The sequence below is a fragment of the Gavialis gangeticus genome, unplaced genomic scaffold, assembly GCF_001723915.1.
Source record: "Gavialis gangeticus isolate Ggan-Ray unplaced genomic scaffold, GavGan_comp1, whole genome shotgun sequence".
NCBI lineage: Eukaryota > Metazoa > Chordata > Crocodylia > Gavialidae > Gavialis > Gavialis gangeticus.
This window is the reverse complement of record NW_017729025.1, coordinates 39,566,760-39,577,889: the sequence shown is the minus strand read 5'-3', so window position 1 is coordinate 39,577,889 and position 11,130 is coordinate 39,566,760. Positions and strand designations below refer to the sequence as shown.

At 41.8% G+C, this 11,130-nt stretch overlaps 1 protein-coding gene across 2 annotated transcripts in view; it reads right to left on the bottom strand.

The window, feature by feature from the left end:
- The window catches only part of TTC7B (tetratricopeptide repeat domain 7B), a 258,616-nt gene that overhangs the window by 146,469 nt on the left and 101,017 nt on the right, over nt 1-11,130 (bottom strand). For both annotated transcript variants that reach the window (XM_019518662.1, XM_019518663.1), the window contains exons 9-10: nt 3,819-3,902; nt 2,396-2,500 (exon numbers count right to left, since the gene is read on the bottom strand). In XM_019518662.1, the coding sequence (XP_019374207.1) occupies nt 2,396-2,500; nt 3,819-3,902 (189 nt within the window). The remainder of the gene's footprint in view (nt 1-2,395; nt 2,501-3,818; nt 3,903-11,130) is intronic.

Here is an 11,130-nt window from a genome sequence, read left to right as displayed (position 1 = left end):
TTTTTTTTTTTTTTTTTTTTCACTCCACACAACAAACTTTTACCAATAAGGACTTGCTTCATTTTCCCACTTAAGCTTAGAAGCAGCAGCTGCCTCACTAGAGCGTGCACCAGCTGTTAGGATGCTATGTTTACATCTGTATTCTCCTAAAGGGTATTAAGTGAGCTCAACTTGTAATTTAAACGCTGAATGAAACAGAATTAAAGTTCCAATGGTTCTGCTCCACTTAAACTGCTAAAAGATTATGCAGGTAAATTATATCCCAAATGCTTCTACCAGTTAAACTGTTACATCTGTTTACCTCATTGATTTTCCCGCTCATCTTATAAATATACAAGTTCACAGAAAGCTAAGATATCTATTCTGACAGTTATATGGGCACCAACACTGAGTGAGGATAAACCATCTTTAAACATCTAGTCTTTACAAAAAAAGAAAAAGCAGCTGAAAAGCTCTTTGGAGTCTTCCACTTGACCCTGAGTTCCCTTTGCCATTTTATATTTTCCAATTAGAAAACATTAGCTTTTTAATAACAAAGTTGTTGCTCTTCAAGTTTTCTCAAAGCAACAACTGGAGAAAAATGCTCCGAGTCAAGTAGGACACCTAAACAAACAGGCCTCTACATCTCACCATGCTGTTGAATCCAAAAGGGTTCTGCCATGCAGAGCTGCTAAGATCAGAGCTTACATAACTCCATACCTTTCACACTGTAGTCTGACAAAGAAGGCCGTGTACAAGTACTCCCTACCAGGAGAATCGCCACTCCTGCCGTAGAAGCTACGTGCGCACAAGCCTGCACTCTATTTCTCCTGGGGGTTGGAGAAAGATTGGAACAGGTGCCAAAACTCCTTGCCCCTTCCCAGACCAGGGATTGCCTGGTCTGGTGAATGGGTTGAGCACTTGGCCCCACTGCTCTACTCCCCTCCCAGCTCTACACTCCCACATGGGAACAGGAGTGAAGCAGCTACTGCTCCCCACTCCTTCCCCACACTGAGATCACCCCAGTCTCAGGAAGGCATGAGGACCAAGGGAGAGGGTGCAGTGGCTGAATGCCTGTACCACTCCCTCTCCTGGAAATACCTGTCAGTAGAAATGCACTAGAAATGCATGCCAGTTTGCTGCCCAAGTAAAGTTGACAGCTACAAAACAAGCATCCACAAACACACCAACAAATTCTGTTTGAGGAAACTCTAAAGCAGGCTATATGCAGGGTACATGTATGGGGGTCAATTTAGTGTCAGTCTGTATCAGTAAAATCAACTGATACTACATTTAACAGCCTAACCTCATTCTGCTACTGCACCATTTCTGCTTGAACTTCAAGTTATAAAGAACCGTCTACCCCTCCTCCATAGCATTTTATGTATAGCACCATGCATTCACAACAAATTAAGTGTAGCCACAGTTTTTAAATAACTAGAACCTCTTTCCCTCCCAATTATTTCTGTCAGCTTCAAGTTCATACTGTAATGTGTGCACTAACCACAGTGAATATTAAGTTAAACTTAAAAATTTTGTGTACAGAGATACCAGTTTCAGGACATCTTAAAGAACATTTTTTTTTTTAGTGGGAAACAGAAAGATTAAACATAATCCTAATTTAGATTTTAGAAAAACTTGCTTTAAAACCTAGAAGAAATAAAATTGTTTTCCCAGAAACATTTTAAGGGACTGAGATTAAAAAGCATGAAAACCTGTTTTTAATTGTTGCTTTTTCTTTCTGAAGTGAAGAAATAACTGAAATCTGATTCATGTTTACTTTTTTTTTTTTACTTTTTATCTATAGAACTAAATTAAATAAATCTATAAGAGAAATTCTGCAGACATCACCATAGACACACAGTGTAGACGACACATGATGAAGTAAGCTCAACAATTTAAACTTCACTTTTAATTCTTGGGAAGTCTGAGCAACAAACAGAGCTTGCTACTGCTACAATTCTTCCTTCTGAGTATTTACTATTAAAGCAAAAAGGGGCAACTAATCCTGAATCATATACTCCCTTAAAAGTGATGTTCTGTGTGAATAGTTACTGATCTCTCTGAGAACAACTTTGGAAGTGTCTTAATACAGCAGCTTCATTTATTAAGTTATCACACACTGGCATACAACAGCTGTAGCACCAAATACCAATAAGCTAAATATTGTTAAATGCTGACTTTTTAAAATGATAACCACCATTTTCAAATATTTTGTAACCCATATAGATACTGGTTTACAGTACTGTTCAGCTGCACTCTTATAAGAATTTTTTCTGTGCTGCATCTTCCATCAGTAGTCTACTGCACACTGTCATCATGGCCAGAGCATTTTTGAAGTCTATAGCTTAAGGATTTGTGACATTCCAGAAGTGTTCAGTTCTTGCTGATTAGACTGACAACAAATCCAACTTACCCAGTGAAGAGATCCCATGCACAGTTTGGCAGCAAGGAGTGGTATGGTAGCATCATCTGGTTTCAAGCGTATACATTCCTTTAAGACTTTCACAGCTCGAGCAGACTGTGCAAAAATGTATTTCTCAGTGAAACAACTAAGAGCGAAGCATGAAACATCAAAAACAAGACTCCTACCTTGATGAACTGATTTACCTTTTTCCAACTGAAGGAGCTATTCCTAAACAATTTTAAGTTGAAAGACCTGTCACAAGAGTGTCTGTCAGATCAGATAGGAGAGGCTTTGAGACCCACTGTAGTCACTAAATGAAGTCAAATGTGTTGGATCAGATATTGGCCTGCATACTACACTGCAGTGATACATACAAAACCAAGTGCTCTAGAGGAGCAACTGAGGATTCACCAGGCTTTATACCACTTCCCTTATTGTCACCCCACAGGGGGGTGGCAAATAAGTGGGTGGGAGTGGACAGATAACTAAAGCAGGATGTACTTCAGTGATCACCAGAGGGTATAACAACACTTAAGGGACTATTCTAATATATTTTAAGCCAATGCAATTTAGAGCAGACCTTCATTATTCCTGAGTCTAAGGCTATTTTTTCCGTTACCTTTTCCCTACCATAATTTAGAGGCTGCTGTAAACTACATTGAAGATGGGGTAGAAATAGTAAGGCCCTCAAGATCAGTGAATTACACAGATTTCCTTAAAATAATTTATGGAGAATAATGTAATTATTTTTTTTCCCCCAGAATGACAATAACCCACTCATCTCCAAGGAGACAGGCTTTGAGGAAAGCTAATGGACATCTCCTGCTTCATCCATAATAAATCTGCTTTATCCTCTGTAACCCCACGTGGAAGAGGAGAAAGCAAAGGAACCACAAGTAGTATGTTGTGTTTAAAAAGTCCAGATAATAATAATAATAATAAAATGTGGTTTTGCATAATGGAACAATATTTACAAGTGATGGTATAACAAGAGGTTCTTAAAGGAAATAAAATTAAAGACGAACATGTGTAAATTCTTAGCTAAACCTGTCACCTGTTCACTGTGACAGTATTGAAAGTAAGACATTACTGAATTTCTATGTAAGTATATCATCTTAGGTATCTTTTAGCTAAAATAAAATACTGTAAAATTCACTTTAAAACTTCAGCTTGTGGTACTGAGCAACAATGTTCAACATTTTCACTTCCTAAATGACAAACTCTTTGACAAGAACTGTCTTAATTTGTCCCTTGGTACAAGTACTGAGAAAAAAATCATTGTTAGTTCACTCCCACAGAGCTACTTTGAGGAGTAATTAATTGTTGTTTTATAAAGAGTCTTAATAGATGAAGATTTCTAGGTAAGTGTTAATATACCATCATTACTGACAATCAGTACAAAGATTTAAATACACAAAAAGGCAAGACTTACTTTTCCTGCAGCCATTAATGACAGTGCAAACTGATACCAAAGATGGAACTCTTCAAATGCAAACTTCATGGCTCTTTCTAAACACTAAATTTGGGGGGGAAAGGATAGAAATTATATTGATAAAATACTCATTAAGAGCCTACACCTTCAAAAAGTTACATGCACATTTGTCTGTAGAGAAATACTGGGAATATTTTGCCTCTAGAACCTCAAAAAGTGCATGAAATAAAAAAGTCTAAGGGCACTGGCAAAAATAAGTGGATCAATATTAAATAATATGAGGTAAGCTGTTAAGATGTAACCATTACATCTGTGTACTTCCATAGCAATACAAGCACACCATCACCTGTGCAATATTAACCCTGTTACATTCAGGATTAAATTTACAGTGATTTAGTCTAACTGTATCACTACAGGAGCATTCAGCCACAGTACTTACATTGTAATAGCTAATGTGTTGCTTAGGGATTGTTCCCCCTTTCCTTTAAGTAGCTGAAATGTTACACTTGCTGGCAGCCTAATTAGTTCAAAAGCCAACTTCAGAGTGAAATAGGAAGCAGTCATCAGCTTCCACAGGATTAAGTATAAAATTTAAGAACCAAGGAGAGAGTTTCTTTCCCTGTGCCACATGTGTTTAGGTACCCCTTAGCTGTTGCTCTTCTTTAGCCTGCCAAAAGCAGGGATAAGCATCTGCCACGTTTAATAACAAAACCAGCAGATGGAAACCTGAGCTCCTGCATTGTGCCAAAGGTGCTTCTAACCTTTTCATTCCCTGAATACCTACTGCATCAGTAGCACCAACTAGACAGGCAAGCAGTAGGAGTGAAAGCTTTTTTGACAGTTATTTCTACTTGAAAGAAAAAGCCATCCTGAATCAAAACTACTACTAAGTCAGAGCACAAATTTGTTATACTGTTCTGCTGAGGCTCATTTTATTAACCAGATGCCATAAGTTACGTTCATAATTAGTATGCTGAGATGCAACATATTAAAATTAATGTTTTGCGCCAATTACAAAAGGTTTCACATTTTTCTGTGGGCCATAAGAAACCATTTATTTCCCTTATTACCAGGGTTTTACAAATCAAGCCACCTCTCCAAGGAGTTCCTGGACAGGATACTCTTTTGGATTAAACCAAAGAGATTTAGCAATCACCTTCCTAGCATGTGATGGTTTGTTATATGCATTGTAAATACACAAAACTGTAAAACACAAATGCTATTTTGATATTAAAACGAGACCTTAGTACTACAAGAAAAAGACAGAAAATGCAATTATGTATAATAGAAACTGAGGTGAAGTATGATGCAAAAACAGAATCAACAGTGCATTCTACTTATTGAACAGGATTTACCTATCCTGTGCTGTTTCATCACAGGGAACCTACTGCATAAAGTGTTGCTAAATATAAGCTTTAAAATGTACCATATTATATGCATACTTAAAAATGGTGGGGTGGGGGAGGGAAGAAACCAATAATGCCCTTGTAATATTGTTGCATGTACAGTCTAGAAAATAATTTTGTACAGCAAATCACAGTTTTATGTAAATGTCAATATTAATTTAAATCCAGCATTGCTGTTAAATTATTTCATCTCCATCAGTAAAAACAATAGATTAAAGAAACACACAACTGAATTAGCAAGTATTCAATCATGACTGAAGACAAACAACCTGAAAAGGCACTTGAAAGTTGTATGGAAAGATTCCTATGTGTACATAATACAAGGGGAAGGGAAATGATACAAGATATACAGAAAGGCATTTATGTTTCTTCCTCCCTTTACCTGCACTATGGGCCCCTCTACATGTACAGGTAAATGCATAATGGGATCCAATATGCGATCCACACAATCATGCCTCCTACCATACCACACATGCATAGCAGGAGGCGTGATTGTGGGACCACACATTAGATCCCATCGTGCCTTATTGCCAATGTAGGGGGGGCTAATCCCAGGCTCCCACTGCACTGGCAAGAAGCAGGATCCCACAGCTGGGAGCCCCCTCTGCTGAAAGGGTGGCCAGAAGGTGAGGGGACTCCTGATCCTGGCTGTACCTGAGTTCCAGCCATGGGAAATGCCTACACATATAAATTAAAGCTGGATAGAAACCCGCAATTAAGATATTACACACTTTTGAGCAATAACTTTATAGCTGGTTGGACCTTTTTAAAGGCAGCATAGTAAATCTGCATGTACAGCCAGTCTAAAGTTATTATACAATTAACAGGGAAAATGTACAATAGATATCATGTGTAGAGGGGTCCACGAAACACTATCAGGAAATGCGATGTAAAACCAAAAGAGCACTTCCATGGAACTCGGCAAAATATCTAGTAAAAAGAATGCAAATTCATTTTATCCCTATGAAGTCAACAATACATAGTCTAACCCATAGTGTTTAGGTAGGCCAAGAAGAAAACTAGCCCAACCTGTGGGGACTTCAACTGCTGTTTAAATGGCTGCCCATCCTAACTCCCAGGTATCTTTTTTGGCCTATCCTGTATACAGAGCTTTTCAAGAAGTTGAAGAATAATTCACTTGAAAACAGAGCTTCGTATTACAAGGGCTAGGGACAGATGTTACACATAAACCAGTTTTAGTCATCAGAAACTGGTTTAAACCTGTAACAGAACAGAAGTTTAATGCACACAAACCAGTTTCAAAATGGCTAAAACTGGTTTAAGATAAACCTGGTTGAGTGTAGCATCAGATTTAACTGATTTGGGTCAAACCAGTTTATGAAACTTGTGTCCCAGGCCCTTTCCTGGTTCAACTTGAATCAGACTCCCCCAGCATGCTTTCCAGCCCTGGGCTGGGCTGTCTGCTCCAACAGAGAAGCAGGGGGGAGGGGGCGGAGGAGGAGAGAAGGCAGGGACTGCTTCCCCCCATGAAAACCCTGACTGGGTTTTGAGGCCAGGGAAGGGGGTTAAAAAACTTTCCTTTTCCCAAGTACAGAGCTGCCCTGCCCTGCTCCGCTAAAAACTTACTGCTGGCTGCAACTGTGGACTATAAACCCCAGGCGGTGTCTCAAAAGAATCAGCAGCCCTGGAAGGGGCAAGACAGAGACCCTCTGGAGGGGTCTCAGCTGCATTAAGAGTACCCAACACCCTGCTCGGAACAGCTGGGGCAAAGAGGGATGATGCCGAGCGATCGGACCTGTGAGTGGGGGTGGGCAGAGACCCACACCCCGATCCTTTCAGTATTTCTTTTCTTTGTTCACTTCGTTTTGGAGGGCACCAGAGTCATGACCAAGGAAACGCCCTCCATGGATCGAGAGAGATCGAGGCGGGATTTGCAGGAGCCTCAGAGGAAGTTCGGGTGCAGAGGCAGAGACAATCGTATGCCTCGCTGACCTGCAGTATCTATGCTGCTGCAGAGTCCAAACCATGTACAGAATTTTCTCTTTAGCTCACTGACACATCAGGAAAGGTTTTTTATAAAACCATATTGATTAACTGCACTTGAAAAGTCATGCTAACATGGTGTGAAATACAATTGAGTTTAGCTGTTTTTATAGCTGTAGCATTCACAGAGATTAAATTTATTGCTAAGAATCAAAATTCAGACGTTTCTGGTTAATCCACTGCCTGTCAATGTGATGCTTGAAATAGAACAAATTTGCTCTCCTTATTCTGGTAGCAATGATTTAAATATACATTTGAATATTTTCTGTACTCACTGTAAAACCCTAACTTCTCTTATAATTGTAGTCTTTGAGCCCCCTATCAGAAAACAGTACATGTAGACTGCTACTTGAAATAAGAAAGGCACTGGCTCACGTACGCTTTCTTCCCATATTTAGGGTAAAGCTGTTTCCCTATAGGAAAACAGAAATGCATCTACCCCTGTTCTCTAGACAACCAAATGTACAATAAAAATAGTAAAATTGTCTCTCCTTTCTACCTGACAGCAGATGAAGTTGGAGAAGGTCTCCTGCCAAATATTAGAAAATACACAGGAAAACTGGTTTCATGTTATTACATTTAATTAAAAATGTTTTGCAAGGTTTAGCTTTCTATGTGGAACAAAGTGGAATGGTGGCATTACAAATTACCCGTCATAAAAGACACTTAAAATTGGCAGCATTCACCTGTTTAAGGGTGTTAACACATGCTAAGTATCCTCTAAACATTTTTAAAGTTATGCTTCTTCAAGCAAAGGTTATCTTTGGTCAGTTTTACCCAGATAGTTCAATAAATAGATAAAACACTATTTTGTTTCCTCCAGCACCCAAGGATGCACCATTCCTAGCCCTTCCCACTCCTTTGCTCCATGGTTAAAATTTTCAACCCTCCTGAACTACCACCCAGTGGGGTTCCGCCTGCCCCAAGGCAACACACCTTCCTGCTGCCAGGGGGTGCAAACCCAGCACACCCTGATTGCTATTCATTTGAAATGGCTCTGCCCAACCCATGCAACAAGCCTGCTGGGTCTCAGCTCAGCCCTGATGTGGCATGCAGTGAATCTGCTGGATTTCAGCTCTGCCTTGATGTAATGCAACTCCCCCCCTCCCCTCCCCTCCCCAACACAGTCCCAATCCAAATTCAATTAAACATATGCAAGATCTTACTCCTTTAAAATAATTTCACTTTTCTCCTTACTTCTTCCCCCTGCCCATTCACTTCAGGTTTTCTCCACTCCAAATTTTTTTCCCTCCCACTGTCAGCTTCAGCTGGCTGCAGAGTGAGGGAAGTCAGAGCCCACATGGTGGTTTCCCTGTCTCTAGGCTAGATGCCACCCTCCCCACTCCTCTCCCACCAGAGGAGGGACAGAGTTCTGGTTCCTGTCCACACCCCTGCTCACCAGGCCCTCTAGTGGCAAGTCACAGTGGTGCAGATATGAAATGGCTTTAAGCTTTGCCCTATGGCTGCTGCAGAACCGATCTACCATTATCACAGGATAACATTCCACATATTTAAAATGTTTTAAAGATAACAGGCAACAGCATCCTATCCTCACTGCATTTAAATTTGCAAACCTCCCAGATGCATGCTATCTAGCCATGATTCTTGTTTAATCTCACCTGACTCTGAGCCAAAACCAAGACCACCCCAACCTCAATCATCAAGCTTCAGAACACTAATGATGCTTAGTCTGTGCTCACTCAGAAACAAACCTTCAGGCAAATCGTCAATGTCTTTACCGAGGCATACAATGGGACTGACACTTAGCATTCAGACGACTAAGGCCCTCCATCAACTAGCTCTTACTGAGCACACGACAGCTCCAGTAACTCAGATTCAGGGTGAGACTCTGGAGAACCTTGAGTATGTCCACTACCTCAGAAGCCATCTCTTGCAGAAGGCTGACATTGATGAAGAAATCCAACATCACCTCAAACGTGCAAGCACGGCCTTTGGACGCCTGTGGAAATGGTGTTTAAGATTGTGACATCAGATCCAAAACAGAGCTCACGGCTTATCAAGCAGCTGTGATCCCCACCTTACTGTACAGAGCTGATATCTGGACAACGTACATGAGGCACCTCAAGTCATTGGAGAAGTACCACCAACACTGCCTGCGGAATATCGTTCAAATCCAGTGGGAAAATAGATGCACCAACATTAGCATCCTTTTGCCAGCAAACATCGCAAGCAAAGGTAACGATCATTCCACATTAACTTCACTGGGCTAGACACATCATCCAAATATGCAACTCCAGACTGCTGAAGCAAGTTTTATTATCCCAGCTCAGTCAAGGCATACACTGAAGAGGAGGGCAGAGAAAACATTTCAAGGATTTCCTTGATGACAACTTGAAAAAAATTCAACATTGATACCAACTTGCGGGTGACTGTCACCCAGGAGCGTGCCAAATGGAGACAGTCTGCTCCAAGGACCTCTGTACTTTGAAACCTTATGACGACAACAGGAGATGGAAGAGCAGGAGTGGCAGAAACAGCATGTCATGGACTTCATCAGGAATCTGGAGCCACCCACCCCACATGGAAACATATGTGCAAATTGCAGTAACCTGCTGATCCCAGATTGGCCTCATCAACCATCTTTGGACTCACAGATAAGACAATCATGGAAGACAATCATCCTCAACTGTGAGGGACTGCTGAAAAAGACCCATATTCATTTCTAGGTGAATTTAAAAAGAAAAGTACTGTAAACTCAGATGAATTTCTGGAAAATTTTAAACTCAAATAAGCAAAAAAAATTCTCTTCTGGATAGGGAAAAAAGTGGTCTAGAACATAGAGTTTAGCAACATTTCACCAACAGCAGGTAAAATTAACATAGCTTGGTCCTAAGGTGGGCTGGAGGAGAGGGGGCAGTCATGTGCCTCAAGAGGGAGTAGGCAGGCAGGTGTAGGGAGCAGAGTGACCCTCACACAGAGAGGGTCCAGCAATTTTTCTTCCTCCATCCCCGTTTTAATTGACCTGGTGCACTGAGGGCGTTTTAGGGACACTGTGGTTCCCTGAGAGCTGGGAAGTGGCGTCCGATAGGACTGTGCAAAGCTTCGGTAGCCGATCTGATTTGGAGGAGATTTGGCGGCTGAATCTCCAAATCTGAACTGAAAATCAGGAGACCAATTAAAGGGTCTGAATAGCAGAATTGGAAGCCTCCGAATAGATTTGGAAAAGATTTGGCACCGCTTCAGAGATTTGGCCGTAGACTAAACAGGCAACAGTCCTCACCAGTTCTGGAAGGGGAAGCACAGGATGTGGGTGGGACAGAGCTGGGAGCAGGAGCTATGCCCTGCTGCTGCTTGCCTCCTTCTGCCTGGAGCAAGCAGAGCCTGCATCATGCTCCCTCCACCCCCTCCTGCTGCCCTGGCAAGTGGCAGCAGGGCATAGCTCCCACACCCAGAACTGCCACATCCACTCCCCAAGTTGTGCCCCCCCCAGCTGGGCAGCTTGTCCCAGCTCCAATCCCTCCCTCGCTGTGGGGGCATTGAGCTGCCCCTCCCCCTTCTGCCCACCACAACAGACTTACCAGCTGGAGGCAGCTGTGTCCAGTGTGGTGAAGACTGCTGCCTGTTTAGCCTATGGCCGAATCTCCAAAGCGGCGCTGAACCTTTGGATCTAATTTAGCCGAATCAAATCAGGACACTGATTTGAATCTCCAGATCAAATCACTGTCCCTCCAAAATCGGCTGAATCCGAATCCAAAGCAAATACTTGCCGCTTCACACAGGCCTGGTGTCCAACTTCTGGAGGGGGGACCCGGGCACTTCACCCCTTGTCCCCTTTCACATGTCTGAAGTTTACCTGGTGTCCACATCCCAACAAATGAACCTCCGCAGTTGCAACACATGACCTCCCCTCTCAAAAAGTTCCTTCCTGCCAAATTGGGGGG